Source organism: Molossus molossus, unplaced genomic scaffold, assembly GCF_014108415.1.
Source record: "Molossus molossus isolate mMolMol1 unplaced genomic scaffold, mMolMol1.p scaffold_m16_p_10, whole genome shotgun sequence".
Lineage (NCBI taxonomy): Eukaryota > Metazoa > Chordata > Mammalia > Chiroptera > Molossidae > Molossus > Molossus molossus.
This window is the reverse complement of record NW_023425345.1, coordinates 52,235,856-52,252,854: the sequence shown is the minus strand read 5'-3', so window position 1 is coordinate 52,252,854 and position 16,999 is coordinate 52,235,856. Positions and strand designations below refer to the sequence as shown.

The 16,999-nt window shown below is 45.8% G+C and overlaps 1 protein-coding gene across 2 annotated transcripts in view; it reads left to right on the top strand.

Annotated features, from left to right (window-relative positions):
• Window positions 1-4,641: 4,641 nt before the first annotated feature.
• BIN2 (bridging integrator 2) overlaps window positions 4,642-16,999 on the top strand; it is a 37,328-nt gene continuing 24,970 nt past the window's right edge. The window contains exons 1-2 of one of the 2 annotated variants that reach the window (XM_036251151.1): window positions 4,642-4,787; window positions 11,885-11,965. In XM_036251151.1, the coding sequence (XP_036107044.1) occupies window positions 4,707-4,787; window positions 11,885-11,965 (162 nt within the window). In that variant the 5' untranslated portion in view covers window positions 4,642-4,706. The remainder of the gene's footprint in view (window positions 4,788-11,884; window positions 11,966-16,999) is intronic. The other variant, XM_036251152.1, reaches the window with a different exon arrangement.

Below are 16,999 nucleotides of genomic sequence, written 5' to 3'. Positions count from 1 at the left end.
TTCCCATCTCATGCTTCTATTCCTGAATTTAATTTGCAAAGGGAAGCAGAGACCAAAAATTTTATTTAACAAAATTAAACATGTGAGGGAAAATGCTAATTTTTAGAAAATAAAACATATCTCTCAGAGAAAATGTTTTTTTGTATATCTTTTTTTTTTTTTTTAATCCTTACCTGAGAATATTTTTCCATTTATCTTCAGCTAGGGAGGGAGGGAGGGAGAGAGAGAGAGAAGAACAACATCAACATGAGAGGGACACATCGAGTGGCTGCCTCTTGCATGACCTTGACCAGGGCCAGGGACTGAATCGCAACCGAGGTACATGCCCTTGATCGGAATCAAACCCGAGATTCTTTGGACCTCAGCTCTAACCGCTGAGCCAAACCAGTCAGGGCATGTATATCATATTTAAAATGCAGTTTTGTTTTCCATTTAGGAACTGTGAAAAACACATATTTAAAATGTCTTTGGTCCTGGCCAGTGTGGCTTAGTTGGGTGGAGCATTGTCCTGTACAACGAAAGGTTGCAGGCAGATCAGGGCACATGCAGGAGGTAACCAATCAGTGTTTCTCTCTCTCTCCCTCTTTCTCTAAAACCAGTAAAAAGCATGTCTTTTTACAGGTAAGGATTAAAATGTCTTTGGGAAGATGCCCCATTTTGCAATGTGTGCTCTTTCAGATTCTTTTGGGCTATGGATGTTGAGAAGTAGTCCATGTTCTCATTTCCTATGTCAATAATGCCTGACAGAGCCTTCTATTATTCACCTGTCTGACATCTTATCCAGAATTAGTGGAGGGGCAAAAATTCTTGCCCGGTTTGTTTCTACAATGCAGCCATTGAACACCATCTCATCAAAAATGATGTGTACTTTATCCAAATTAAACATTCTATCCAATTCACTCACTCAGCTGAAGTTCTCATCTAAAACTTCCATAAAGTTATGAAGTCATAAATCGCCATCTCATTCTCAGTGTCATTAACTCCAACTATGATGATAAGAGCTGCATAGTGTTGATATATCAGCTTAAAATCCTTACATTCCGCAAAAGAGCACTGTGCAGCTCAGGGTGGCGTTTGTCCTGGCCACAGTTCTTCCTAGAATCCTCCTCCCCCTTTCCCACACTCAACTAGTTGTATGGTGCAGGCTTCCATGGGGTAGTCATTTTGAGAAGGAACTTTCCATAGCAGTCACTGAAGACCAGACAAGAGGTACGAGGGTAACCAGCTAAGATAAGTCCTGGGATTTGTAGGTTGCTATGTCAGTAGAGGCCTCTAGAACAGTGTATACACTGTAAGAAGTTGGGCTGGAATCAGGATGCCTGTATTCCCAATCTGTTTCACACTAAAGAATGGGTAACCTCGGGCAAGCCACCAGCCCTTTCTGTGACTCAATTTTCCTATCTAGTTAACTTCTAACGATTGTTCCTGCTCTAATATTACATGATTTGGTGACCATCGATTTAAGTTCCAGAGAGATTAGCACTGAAGAGAGTTTCTTAGGAGGCAGTGACTGGGCTGCATTGTTGACAATGCTGTGGATTCCTGAGAATGACATAGGTATTGGCCTCCTTCTACTAGTGACACACCTGTTATCATCACCATCTTCTCTCAACTGTCCCCACAGTACCACCATTCTCTGGGTTTCTCCCTATCCAACATCAAGTTCTTCCATTTTCTTCATTCTGTCCTTTCTAGACCATCCTCACAACTAACATTCAGAATAAACTATTGATCTATTACCTGAAAATATTGTATCTATATCTACAAATGAATAACATATATAACATAACATTATAATCATCTGATTACCAGCCTTTCTCCATCTCCTGACATTAAGCATCTGAGATTAAAGATTACATTTTTTTTCTTTTTCTGGTACGTACCCCTAATGGGAATCAAACCCAGGACTCTCTGGTCTGCAGGCCAATGCTCCAACCGTTGAGCCAAACTGGCCCAGGCAAAGATCACATATTTTAAATTCATTTTCAGCTTCCCAACACTCAGCAATGCCTGTCACATGGTTGATCCTTTGTGTAGTACATCAATTTTGGGGAATGACCTGGAAAACAATACTTATCAAGGTCCTCTAATATTGTCTCAGGCCTCCAGCTCCCATCTCCACTCCTTAGGAAGTGTATTTTGACCCTCTTCCCTTCCTTAAGGTTATTTTATCTGCATTGAAAAATCCTTGAGTAAATGGTTTCTCTGAACCTAGTGTCCTAATTTCCAGCTATCTCCTCAAACAGGTCAGAGAGTAACTTCCTGTTGGAGACCTTCTTCCTAGAGAAGCAACAGTTGCCAATAGCAGCAGTCTCCACGCCAACTTTCACAATCTGTCTTCACATTCTGCCTCCTTCTAATAAGTCGTACTAATTTATCAAGCTAGAAAGAATTGCTCTCCATCCCCAGCACAGGCTTTCATACTCTCCTCATTTTTTCCCCAATAAGATCCTCTCCTTCCCTATTTCTATCTCTACCTCAATTGTTCTTCCCTTTCGAATCCAGGTGTGGACTCTATCCCTACCAGTTCTAGGTTTAGAACCAACCTCTCTGACAGAGGCTTTCCATCTTTAAAAACTGTAATCTGGCCCAGCCGGTGTGGCTCAGTGGTTGAGCATCGACCCATGCACCAAGAGGTTGCCTGTTCGATTCCCCATCAGGGCACATGCCCAGGTTGTGGGCCCAATCCCCAGTGGAGGGCATGCAGGAGGTGGCCAATCAATGTTTCTATCTCTCTCCCCCTCTCCCTTCCTCTCTAAAGTCAATAAAGAAAAATAAAATTAAAAAAAAACTGTAATCTGGCTCTAGCTGATGTGGTCCAGGTTAGAGCATTGGCCCTGGCACCGAAGAGTGGAGGATTCAATTCCTGGTCAAGGGCACCAACAATCCAGCCCCAGTTGGGGTGTGTGGGAGGCAACCAATCAATCACATTGATGTTTCTCTCTTTCTTTCACCCCACCTCCCTCTTCTCCACCCTTTCTAAAAATCAAAGCAAATTCCTTGGGTGAAGATTAATAAATTTTTTAAAATATTTTTTCTTTATTGATTTTAGAGAAAAAGGGAGAGGGAGATAGAAACATTGATGAGAGAGAACATCAACTAGAGGCCTCCTGCATGCTCACCACTGGGGATTCGGCCCACAACCTGGGCATGTGCCCTGTCCAGAACCGAACCGGTGACCTCTTGGGGCATGAGTTGACACAACCACTGAGCCACACTGGGCCAGATTAATAAATTTTTAAAAAACCAAAACTGTAACCTGAAGTAAGAAGTACATTTTACTTGGCCACCCAGATAAGCGAACCGCGTTTTCCTGTACAAAAAATACTCTTGCTGAGTGAAAATCACAATATTTTTACCCCATTGTTTCCGTTATTTTCCAGCGTGGATGGTTGTAGCTAACTGGCTCTCGGGAATGAATGAGTCTAGGCACCCCCCCTTGAAAACTGTTCACTGGGGCTGGTGTTCCTATACCTTAGGGCTGGAGAGCTTTGACGGTGGTCTTGAGGGAGCGCCCCGGAGGGCAGGCCCGAGTTTCCGGCCTCCTCCCAACAGGCCCAGCTACTACCCTGAGCTCCAGAAGTTCCCACTTGGCCCCTGGGCCGCACCCCTAAGCTGGACCATGGGGAGGGCTTCAGGGGTCAGTGCTGGCTGGGCTCGAGTGGGTCTCAGGGTGGCCGTTGTCTGGGCCCAGGCTTGCTGCACTGGGTTTCGGGGTGGCATCAGGGTGGAGTCAGGATGGTCCTGGGTGGCTTCAGGGTGGTCTCGGGTGGTCCTGAGGCACCTGGAGTGGTCTCGGGGTGGTCCTGGATGGCTTCAGGGTGGTCTCGGGGTGGTCCTGGATGGCTTCAGGGTGGTCTCGGGTGGTCCTGAGGCACCTGGAGTGGTCTCGGGGTGGTCCTGGATGGCTTCAGGGTGGTCTCGGGGTGGTCCTGAGGCACCCGGGGTTTTCTCGGGGTGGTCCTGGGTGGCTTCAGGGTGGTCCTGAGGCACCTGGGGTGTTCTCGGGGTGGTCTCGGGGTGGCTTCAGGGTGGTCCTGAGGCACCTGGGGTGTTCTCAGGGTGGTCCTGGGTGGCTTCAGGGTGGTCCTGAGGCACCTGGGGTGTTCTCGGGGTGGCTTCAGGGTGGTCCTGAGGCACCTGGGGTGTTCTCAGGGTGGTCCTGGGTGGCTTCAGGGTGGTCCTGAGGCACCCGGGGTGTTTTAGGGTGGTCCTGGGTGGCTTCAGGGTGGTCTCGGGGTCGTCCTGAGGCACCTGGGGTGTTCTCAGGGTGGTCCTGGGTGGCTTCAGGGTGGTCTCGGGGTGGTCCTGAGGCACCTGGGGTGTTCTCAGGGTGGTCCTGGGTGGCTTCAGGGTGGTCTCGGGGTGGTCCTGAGGCACCTGGGGTGTTCTCAGGGTGGTCCTGGGTGGCTTCAGGGTGGTACTGAGGCACCTGGGGTGTTCTCAGGGTGGTCCTGGGTGTCTTCAGGGTGGTCTCGGGTGGTCCTGAGGCACCTGGGGTGTTCTCGGGGTGGTCTCAGGTGGCCACGGAGTGGTCCCGAGGCGGCCGGGGGGACCTGCCCAGCCTCGCACGGCCACGGCGGGGAAGTAGGAGGCCCGCCCCCAGCACCGGATGCGAGGCATGCCGGGAACCGCACTTCCTCCTCAGGAACCTCCACAAAACCACAGGCTCTCGCCGGGCCTGCCGCCCCCAGGGAGCCGACAGGATGGCTGAGGGCAAGACTGGCGGTGCCGCCGGCCTCTTTGCCAAGCAGGTGCAGAAGAAGTTCAGCAGGGCCCAGGAGAAGGTAAGCGCGAGCGGAGGCCCGAGGCCGCCGATGCTTCGAGGGGGGCGTACCGGGTGCTCCGGGGCGCGGGGGGCCTGGGCTGAGAAGGGTCCCCGGCCTCCCAGAAACGGGACCAGGGAGAGGGCGTCCATGAACAGGCAGACCTGAGCGAGAGGGAGACCACCAGCTGGCCTCCCCCAGGAGGAGGGAAGCCGAGGGGGCGGCGGTCTCTCGGGGCCTCAACGCTCGGCTGAGCCGGAGAAGATGAAGGGAAGGCTCGAGCGCTGGCCACTGCGGCGGGCAGTTTTGGCCCTGGCGCTCCAGCGAGGACGGCTCTCACAGACGAGGACACTGCGGGCTCGCAGCAGCGGACCCCCGAAGGCATCAGAGGGAAGGGCCAGCTGTGCTGCCCTGAGCGCCGCCGGGCTGGGACTGGGAGCCCCGGACTCGGGACTCGGTCCCTGCACGGCGCTGGGCCCCACCCTGCCTGGCCCCGCGTTGTTTAAGCTGATGTAAGAGTGACCCTTATCTGCTTCCTGCGCGTCCCGGGGTGACAACGGGTGACAAGGTGCGGCTCCCTTCACACTGCGCCCTGGGGGCGCTCTGGGGGGTCCTGCCCCAGCGCCGGCCCCCAGGCCGGCTGTCCGTCCACGATGCGCCTACCTGTGTCTCCTGTGTCGACTCTGGACACTTCACTTCTCCACACCTATGACGTTCTTTATGTTCTTCATTTTCTAAATTTCAGATAGCGCAGAAGGGAGAGAGAGAAACATCGATGTGAGAGAGACACATCGAGTGGTCGCCTCCCACACGACCCTAAACTGCAACCGAGGTACGTGCCCTTGGCGGAACCGAACCCGGGTCTCTCTGGTCCGCGGCCCACGCTCTAACCGCTGAGCAGACCGGCCAGGGCTCTAGTGACATTCTTGTTTCTCCCCATCCGGATATTTTCCCTGCCTCTCACTGCAGCTCCTGCCTCCCTGCCAGCACTCTGGTAGCCGGGATGGGGTGGGGAGATGACTACGCCGGAAGAGAAGGGGAGGGGGACACAAGGACCTGACAGAATTGTGGCTTCCTAAGGGTTCCTGGGCCTAGGAGCGTTTGGACAAATACCACTCGCTTAAGAATTGAAACAGTTGTGTCATCTTCCAAAAGCAGAGCACGGCTTGGGGCCTGGAAGGCTGAAAGGCAATCAGCCCTCCCAAATGGGATTTCAGCAGCATCATGGAATGTAGATCTACTCGCTGCCTTTGAGAGGCTGACAATGGAAGCGAGGGAAGTCGGGTGGGGGAGAAGCCAGGTCATGTGAAAGAGCAGAGGAATGAAAGATTTTGTGTGACTAGGCTTGGTTACCTCACCTTACCCTAACTTCACCTCAGTCCTGGTTTCAGCCTCTCAAAAGGCTGTCTGGTCTCAGATCTGATACACAGAGATCAGGTCTAGTTAGAAGCGGTGTGGAGAAACAGGAGGTACTAGGGAAGAGGGGAAGGCTAGCTACACTATGGGTTGGAAAAAACAAAAAGAAAATCCAAAAGATAGAAGGTTATGGGTAATAGTTGTTTTTAAAAGACGTAGAGATTGATTTACCTCACTCTTTCACCTCTTATCCTTATCTAGCCTATCATCAACACTATGTCCTCGCTTTGGGATTTCTCTCCTTTTTAAAGCATGGGCTCCTAAGCCTTAAGGTAAATCATATCCCTGCTCTGGGCTCCAGATTCTGCATTTCTAAAATGAGAGATTTGGTGTTCAGTGATTTGGAAACTCAATCTGGTAAGAACACCAGAGTAAGAAGGGGAGAGGGCTCCTTGAACCACAGAAAGAGTAAAATACTTCCCAAAGGGAAAACCAGCTGCCCAGGTACACCCTGTTTTTCCTGGTCTGAACCCCAAGAAGGCAGAATGAGGAACAAACTCAAGTCTGCCATGGGGAATTCTCAACTTTTTTCAGAAAACAAGAAGATACTCTGAACCCAGACTTAGACACAGGAGCAGGCAGAAGTTGCGCTTGGAGTAGTAATTCAGCCAGCACCCAAAAGATAGTGGTTGCTGCTTGGATAGAATGGGAATGGCCTAGGGTGTGGGGAGGAGCTCAGCTCAGCCTGCCAGAATCCTTGAGTCTTGGGAAGTTATTTTTATTTATTTTTTATTGTTGAATGGGAAGTTGTTAAAGGCAAGATAAAGACAGCAAAAGTTATAGTCAAAAGAAATGACTCCCTGGAAAACTGCAATTTTTCTGTAAAGCAGGCATGGCATCTTTTGAGTAGTATGTATTAACTAACATGTCAAATAGTCAAATATCAAGTGTCCACTGAGAAAGACATGATCTTTTCCTTTGTGGAGTCAACATATTCATAATATGATCTCACTTCATCTTTTCAACCCTTAATCATGTTATTAGTATCCCAATTTTAGAAATGAGGAAACAAGGCTCAAAAGAGATTGGCATGTGGCAGAATTATCACTGGAACCCAGGTGCCTTGCCTTTGGATGCCAAACTCAGGCTGCTCTCTTTACAAAGTTCTTGATAAACCACTCTGACATCTGTGCCTCTCCACTTCCTGCTGGCCTGCCCACTTCCTTCTGAACTTTTTTCAGGAGCAAAGCTGGATGTGGGAACACCTTTTGCTCAGGCCGCCTCCTCTGAAAAGCTAGGAGTGAAGGTCTGGTCACTGTTAAACACAATGGAGATGAAACATTCTTGTTTTATTTTCCAGTTCCCACCCAGACTCAACATGAGACCATTCAAACTGGCTTTATTGTGTTTTTACAATATGGTACATTTTCACATTTCAAAATAATGCTTTCACCAACTGTTTGTGCTATCTCTGTGGCAAACCTCTCAGGTTGCTAACACCTCCCCACCCCCACCCCATGAAAGGGCATCCTTTACCACTCCTTTGTTGGTCTTTTCCTCTGTTAACTTTTATTCAACTTGTATCCCAGATGGTTCAATCAACAATATTTAGAGAAGAACTCCTTTGTCCAGGATACCTAGCTGGACCCAGGAGGGAATTTAAAAACAAGTAAGAAGCATTCTTGCCTGTCAGAAGCTTACAATCTAGTTTTTTGTTTTGTTTTGTTTTGTTTTGTTTTTATCCTCACCCGAGGACATTTTTCCATTTTTTGTTCAGGAGGGAGACAGGAACAGAGAGAGAGAGGGAGAGAAACATCAATGTGAAAGGAACACATCGAGTGGCTGCCACCCGCACGATCGACTAGGGCCGGGGACAAGGGGACAAACTGCAACCGAGGTATGTGCCCTTGGCGGAACCAAACCTGGGTCTCTCTGGACCGCAGGCCGACGCTCTAACCGCTGAGCCAAACCGGCCAGGGCTAGTTTTTTGTTTTTTGTTTTTAAGTAAAATAAGGGACCTGAGAGAGCTGCACCTCTGTGGAAATTCAGAGGACAGACAGAGATTTTGTAGTGGAGGCTGAATTTGAAATAGGAATTATGGCCAATGAGTAGTTTCTCAGGAAAGGAATGATAGAACATTCCAGCTGAGGAATGCAAATTGAGTAAGGCATGGCATCTGGAAATCCTTTTAGGCAAGGGTTGGTGGGAGAAAAGGCTGGAAAGTATATTAGGGCCATATTAAGGAGACCCTACTTTAGCATATATCCTGAAAATAAGGATTTCTTACATAACTACAGTATCGTTATTGCACCTGAGAAAAAAAATTTTAACAAAATTGCGTAATATCTGATGCGCAGGCCCTATTCAAATGACCCCAGTGGAGAAGATTAAATAAGATATAACAAATGATTACAGGTCATGGTGAGGAACTATAGCCACAAAACATCTGCAGTGATTTTTTTGTTTTTTAAGCTTTACCCTCCCATCTCAACCTATATAAAAGTTAAATCAATGAACACTGGAATATTCTTTACCTATTTCACTAAGTGTTAACATTTTGCCACATTTACTTTTCTTCTTGTCCCTGCTCTTTCTCCCTAAATATCTATATTCTAACTTCCCAGCTGCTAAGCCAGGCAAACTGGGCCAGAATTCCTCAGTGCAGAACTTCAGGGATTGGCATTACGTGGGCTTTCAATAAGAAGTGATCCTAAGGTAGAACTTACTAATTCTTTCAACAAACATCTGTGGAACACCTGTACATCCTCTTCCCTCAAGGAATTCTAGTTTAAAAAGAGCATCTACAACACAGTATAAGTCGGTGACACCTGGCCCTGTTGCTTATGGCAACAAATGAGTTCGAGCCCAGGGCACTGGGTTGTTTCCAGGGTGATAATACTCATCTTTTCAGTTTCAGAATTGAAGATGGGCATGTTCCCTCGGCACACCTTCCAAGTCTTTTTGCCTTGAGTCTTTTGGAGATTGGGAATACAGGTCTGCTTTAGGATATGCCACATTGATTCTAGACTCAGTTGACTCCTCTATCCTTTCAGCCCCCTTCACCCAAGAACTATGCCCCAAACAAAGGAAGGGAGGGGTAGCAGGAAGGAAGTGAGAGCTGTGTTAACCACTGAACATGGTAGTTTTGCAACTTGCTTGGTAGAAGACAGTGTTTGGGGGGAGGTGAGGGGAAGGGTGGAGCCAAAGAAGGTGGCAGATTCTGCACACCCAGGATTGGTGTTAAGTAAGGTGGAGTTAGAGAAACAAACACATATAATTAAACTGAAAAGGAAACAGGGGAGGGAGTGGAACTAGACATAGTGATAGTGGATTTGTATTGAGTACTCACTTTAGGGCAGCACTGTGAAAGTAATTTACATATATGGTATCATTTAATTTTACCAACAACCCCAGGAGATACTATGGTCTTACTAGGAGAAAGGGATTTCTGTAAACTAAGGCTCAGGAGTTTAAGTGCACAGATAATAGTATGGGGAAGGCCTGGGGGGTGGAGGTTGCGGGCGGGAGTACGGGGTGGGGCTAAGAGGGAGAAAATGGGAGACATCTATAATACTGTCAACAATTTTGAAAAGAGTTTAAGTGATTTGCCCAAAGGCTTATAGCCAGTAAGTGGAAAGGCCAAGATGGGGTCATATATCTATTTGTCTGACTGCAGAGTCCTTGATCTTAACCATTATAGAGAGCTCCAGAAGTGAGAGACACTAACTCCAGGATTAAGAATGGAGTCATCCTGCCCTGGCCGGTTTGGCTCAGCGGTTGGAGCGTCGGCCTGTGGTCCTGAGAGACCCGGGTTCGGTTCCCGCTAAGGGCGCATACCTTGGTTGCAGTTTGTCCTCGGCCCTGGTCGGTTGTGCGGGTGGCAACCACTCGATGTGTTTCTTTCACATCGATGTTTCTCTCTCTCTCTCTGTTCCTCTCTCTCCCTCCCGCTCTACCTGAACAAAAAATGGAAAAATGTCCTCGGGTGAGGATAAAAAAAAAAAAGAATGGAGTCATCCTCACTCCCAAGACCTGGGCAGTCTTGCATATGATTCAAAGCCCAATCTCCCTCTCTAGCTTCCTTACACACATTCCCTATAACACACCCTGAACCAGCCATGCTGAACTATCTCATGAAGCTGCTATAAATTTGCATACTCCCATGACTTTGCTGATGTTGTCTTTGCCTAGAAGCCTCTTTCCACCCTCACCTTTTATACTGTATTCCAGTCTATCAAAATTTTAATCCAAGGCCCAGCATTGGTCTTCTCCTGTATCATGCAGACATGTTTGGAGAGTCTCCTGTATTCTCCTTCCTTTTATAAGTATTAACTATCTATTTGCTGGATACTGAGAAATCTAGATGAGTAAGACAAGTACCCAAATCTCAAGGAGCTCACAATGTAGAAGGAGACATAGATAAATACAAATAATAAAACAGTAACAGAAGTGCAAATAAGGTACAGAAACTGTAAGCACTTAAGAGGGAGTGATTACCTTGATTAATAAGATGAAGTAGATGTGATTGTCACAAAGGATATAGATTATGAATTGGGTTTTGATTATGAAATAGATTATGAAGTGGTCTGACAGCCAAGGTGGGGAAGAACATTCTAGAAAGAGCACAGCATCTACAACAAGCAGAAGTATGGCTTATTCAGGAAACAAAATGTTAGGGGGAGACCTACAGGAAGGAGGAACTATGAGAGCTGAGGCTAAATGAGTAGTCAGATCATTGAGACCTATATGCATGCTAGAGCTTGAACTATAACTTACAAATACATAATGAGTATGTAATAAAAATTTGTTGAGAAGATAAATGGAGAATCATCAGAAGGTTTTAAGTAGCAGCATGATAGGCCTGTTATAGCAGACCAGGTGAGAAACAATCAGGGCCTGGGCTGAAGCTGTGGCAATGAGACTAGAAAGCATGGGATGATTTTCAGAGATGGTGAGGGATTCATTGAAGGAGGTGAAAGAGAAGGAATTGAGGATAGGTACTCCTGAGATTCCAACTTGGACCTGGGGGACGGTGATATCTCCTTCCAAAATGGGTTACGGACAGAAGAGGCAGGACTCTCTTCCTTGTTTGTGAGTGTCCTCTCTGAGAACAGTTACTATATGTTTTTTATTTCCACGCCCTTTGCATTAGCACTAAGATTGGTATAATGTTTAGTTCTCAGGTTCTTAGTGGAGAGGAAATAGACATGGATAACATTAATTTTTAGCTGAGTTTTAAAAGCATTTTGTCAGGGCTTCTTAAAGTTTTCCACAAGGGCACTTATAAGAGTCTTCTGCCCACTTCTGTAACCTCATCTATAGAGGAACCTGCAGCTATGGCTGGAAGAGGGTCTGTCAAGTGAAAAATGTCTTGAAGGCTCATGTTATATCTTTAAAAACCATGCACATTTTACATTTTTCTTATTAATTCTTGTTTTAATATAATACTCTCCCCATCTCCCTATGAAAAACACTGTAAATAACAATGTCATTCCAGGAACATATACCTTATTTACTCTAGGCTTTATATATATTCTCTAGCACACTGCTGCATACTCCCAAGAGTACCAAATTTGAAAAGAGCCACAGAACATGATTGTTTATTCAGCAGTGTGCTATATTTCTAATTCTGTTGGGCTGATATGAGTACAGTGGCCTTTTAGTTGCATCTGAAACTCTGAGAAGCCACGGTCATATGAAGCCAACAGATAAGAGACTTGACTATATGTAACCTTATGGATATCTATGACTTATGTCCTTAGGTACTGCAGAAGTTGGGGAAAACTGTCGAAACCAAAGATGAACGATTTGAACAAAGTGCCAACAACTTCTACCATCAACAGGTAATCTGGAGAGTGGGGAAGGGAAGCTTGGAAAAAGAAAGAAGACATGAGGGCTGAAAGGCAGAGGAGCAACATGTTCTTCAAACCAGCAAGCATTCCTACTAACCCATCTTCCCCTCAGGGTAGGGGCCACCTGGTGCCCACTGCTTATCCTTCCCCTGGAACCAGAGGAACTCACCTTTCCTGCTCCTGGTGACCCTAGTTTGGGGCGGTGGGGGGTGGGTAGACAGGTGTTCTTTTTTCTTAGTGGTTCCCCCAGAGTACAGTGGCATCACCTGGTCCTTAGACAAAGTCAAAATGAGCCCTTGTCACCTTATTCACTTCCCAGGGTGCCTCTCTCCCACCCTAGGGTTCTTATCTCAATAGCCCCATGTTTTCCTTGTGGCCTCTTTGTTCACTACATATACCTACCCCACCTATGCCCTTTATTCTAAAATATTACCTCCATTTTTTTACCTGTCATTCTCACCAACACCTCCTATTCTCACTGTTCCTTCTGTCTTCACTGGATAGTATGTGTAATTTAATGCAGAAAATTTACATTAATAAGGGAGTGGAGGGAAGGGAAGAGATACACCAAAGAACTGATGATATGCATATATGCGTCACCAATGGACACAGATAATAGTGTGGTGAAGGCAGGGAGTGGTTGGAGCAGGAAAAGGGTGTCAATGGGGGAAAAAAGGAAGGACATCTGTAATACTTTCAACAATAAAGACAAATTTTAAAAAAAGAAGTGGACAACAGAGGTTTAACCTTCCATGGGATATTTAATTTTCCATCTTCATGTGCCAGGCATCATGCTCAGTGCTTTACACATATCTCATTTAATTCTTACATCAGTCTTGGAGATTGCGATCTTTATAATAGAAGAGAGTTGTTAACTTAAATGAATATCCAGTTGCATTGCATTCAGACATTGACTTACCTACATTTAGGTCAAATTTCACAGGTTAAGGGCATAGTCGCCTACTACACTGCCTTACTTCAGACACCAGGCACAAACTCCAGAGTTCCCAGGCCTCCTACTTTACTAACCAACTGGCTATAAATTTGGGGCTTCCTACTAATTGCTCAGCTTCCATAATTTGCTAGAATTACTCACAGACTCAGGAAACTGTTTTACTTACAACTACAGTTTTATTGTAAAGGATACAAGTCAAGACCAGCCAAATGAAGACATATAAGGTGAGAACTGGGAGGTTCCCAAATGTGAAGTTTCTGTGTGCACAAGACATCACCCTCCCAGCACACTAATCTAGTATTACCAACCAAGAAAGCTCACCAGAGCTTCAGGTATCTAGAGTTTTTATTGTGATTTCATTGCATAGTGAATCATCAGCCATGTAATTGAACTTAATCTCTAGCTTCCCTCCCATCTCCTCCCCTCTTCTCCCCTCTCCTCCTCTCAGGTTAGGCTGATATCACCTCTCTTAGAGCCCTAACCCTCTAAACCAGCGATTCTCAACCTATGGGTCACAACTTTTTGGGGGGTCAAACGACCCTTTCACAGGGGTCACCTAAGACCACCAGAAAACACGTATTTCCAATGGTCATAGGAACTGAGACACCGCTCCTCTATCCGTCTCTAGGTGGGCCCGCCCACATGCAGATAGGCCCACATACAGCATGAGGAACTGTATTATAGGGTCGTGGCATTAGGAAAGTTGAGAAAACCCATGGTTCCTCTTTCCAGCTTGACCTGCCACCATCCTAAGGTATAGTTGGAGGGACCCACCATGAATAACAAAGACATTCCCATCACTCGGGGAAACCCCAAATATTTGGGGCTTACTTCCTAGGAACCAGGGACAAAAACCAGCCAAAACATTTATTGTTCAACATCAGTTAGTTGAATTATATGCAAAATAATTCTTTAGAATTATATTTAAAGGATATTAGCTATTATCTAACTCACTGTATCAGACTCATTTGGAAATATTTTTAAATGCAAGGTCATTGGTAGGAGGGCCTTGGAATCTGTATTTTTTAAACTTGTTTTAATGGAAAATTTCATATGTACACAAAATAGAAAAACTTGTATCATGAATCCATATGTACCTATCACTCAGCTTCAATAATGTATCAACTCCTGGGAATCTTGTTTCATCTTTGTCTCCACCCACTTTCCCCCCATGCTTGATTATTATGAAGCAAATTCTAGATATCCTATTATTTTCTCTGCAAATATTTCATTATCAATCGCTAAAGATACAGACTCTAAAAATATAATCACAAAACCATTATTGCACCTAAAATGTTTTTCTATAAAACATTTACTCATAACAAATCAGAAAGAAAGTACATCAAGAAAAAAATTAATTTAAAAATAATTCAGGCCATGTGGCTCAGCGATTAGAGCTTCAGCCCAAGCACCAAAGAGTCTCCGGTTAGATTCCTGGTCAACAGTACATCCCTGGGTTGCAGGTTCGATCTCTGGCAACCAATTGATATCTCTCTCTCTCTCTCTCTCTCTCTCTCTCTCTCTCTCTCTCTTCCCATCCCTCTCTTCCACTCTAAAATCAATGGAAAAAATATCCTCAGGTGAGGATTAAAAAATAAATAAATAAATAAATAAATAAATAAATAAATAAATAAATAAAATGTGTCTATACCCTCCCATGCTACAACTACTGTGCTTTATGTCCTTATAGTTACTTTCTTATGTGTGTGTATGTTCTCTAACTATACCCACTATAAATAAAAGGGGTTTACAAAAGTGAAATTATTCCATTTATATGGTTTTATAACTTGACTTTTTCACTTAACAAAATAATACAAATATACTTTCAGCCCTGGCCGATTTGGCTCAGTGGTTGAGCATCAGCCTGTGGACCAGAGTCACGGGTTCGATTCCGGCCAAGGGCACATTCATCCCTGGCCTCAGTTGCAGTTTGTCCCTGGCTGAGTCGTGCAGGAGGCAACCAGTCAATGTGTCCCTCTCACGTAGATGTTTCTCTCTCTCTTTCTCCCTCTCCCCCACTCCCACTCTATCTGAAGATATATGAGAAAATATCCTAAGGTGAGGATTAAAATATATATGTATATATACTTTCAGATATTTTATGTTAACTATCCCACTAAAACCTATGTTTTAGTAATATCTAAAAATGTCGCCCTGGCTGGTTTGGCTCAGTGGTTGGATTGTTGGCCTGCGGACCAGAGAGTCCTGGGTTCGGTTCCCGCTAGGGGCACGTACCAATAAAAAAAAAAAAAAAAAAAAGCTCTGGCCACTTTTGCTCAGCAGTTGAGCATTGGCCTGCAGACCAGAGAGTCCTGGGTTCGGTTCCCGCTAGAGGCACGTGCCACCAAAAAAAAAAAGTGACTTCTGGTCAAGATGGCAGCATAGGTAAACACGGTATCGCATCCTCCCACAACCACATCATAGTTACAACTAAACTACAGAACAATCATCATTCAAAACCGCCTGAAATCAAGCTTAATGGAAGTCCTACAACTACAGAATTAAAGAAGCAGCCACATCGAGACTGGTAGGAGGGGCAGAGGCAGACGGGCTGGTCCCACACCCACGTGTGGCGGATAAAAATCAGGAGGATACCTCGGCTGGGAAGGTCCTCCCTGAGGACTGAGGGGTCCCCATCCCACACCAGGTGCCCCGCTCAGGGTTCCAGTGCCAGGAAGAAAAATCCCCACAACTTCCAGCTGGAAAAACCAGTGGGAACTGAGGCTCAGGGAGGCTGAGGCAGCTGGAGCCCCAGGCAGCCCCTTAAAGGGCCCATGCACGGACTTATCAGACTCACTCCCTCTAAGCTTGGAGGGGAGGCAGCTTGGGGGCGCCAAAGACATACAGGGAAGAACTGAGCTGTTCGGCATTGGAGTAAAGGCTGGAGAGGGGGCTTTCTCGGACAAACGTGCTGTCAGAGGCTTTTGTTCCTTTGGTGAGCCCTTCCCTGGGGCAGCAGACAGCCACCATATCTGAGACTCTAGCAACTTGGCTCATACTGGTTGCCCCACCCTGGTGATTCCCTAGGGCCCCGCCCCACCCAACTTTCAGGCCCACCCAAGCTGTTGCCAGTTGTTTAACCATAGGTTGGCCTGTCTTGGATCCTGCTTCAGGTTTTCCTAAATTCTTTCAAACAAGCAGCATCTGGTCTCAGATAGCCCCATACCTCTCGTTAAGTAATACATAGAAACAAACACAGGGAGGCAGCCAAAATAAGGAGACAAAGAAACAAATCCCAAATGAAAGAACAGAAAAAATCTCCAGGGAAAGAACTAAGCGAAATGGAGATAAGCAACCTAACAGATGCTGAGTTCAAAATACTGCTTATAAGGATGCTCAATGAACTTAGTGAGAACCTCAATGAACTTAGCGAGGGCCTCAAGAGCATAAAAAAAGACCAGTCAGAAATGAAGGATGCACAGTCAGAAATGAAGGAGGCACTAACTGAAATAAAAAATAATTTACACAGATTCAATAGTAGAGTAGGTAAAGCTAAGAAGCAAACCGTCAATTTGGAATATAAGGAAGCAAAAAAACACCCAATCAGAACAGCAAAAAGAAAAAAGAATCCAAAAAAATGAGGATAGTGTAAGGAGCCTCTGGGACAACTTCAAGCGTGCCAACATTCGCATCATAGGGGTGCCAGAAGGAGAAGAGAGAGAACAAGAAATTGAAAACCTATTTGAAACAGTAATGGCAGAAAACTTCCCTAACTTGGTGAAGGAAACAGACATACAAGTCCAGGAAGCACAGAGAGTCCCAAACAAGATGAACCCCAAGAGGCCCACACCAAGACACATCATCATCAAAATGCAAAAGGTTCAAGACAAAGAGAGAATCTTAAAAGCAGCAAGAGAAAAGCAGTTAGTTACCTACAAGGGAGTTCCCATAAGGCTGTCAGCTGATTTCTCAAAAGAAACTTTGCAGGCCAGAAGGGAGTGGCAAGAAATATTCAGAGTGATGAAAAGCAAGAACCTACAACCAAGATTACTCTACCCTGCAAAGCTGTCATTTAGAATCGATGGCCATATAAAGAGTTTCCCAGACAAAAGAAAAAGTTAAAGGAGTTC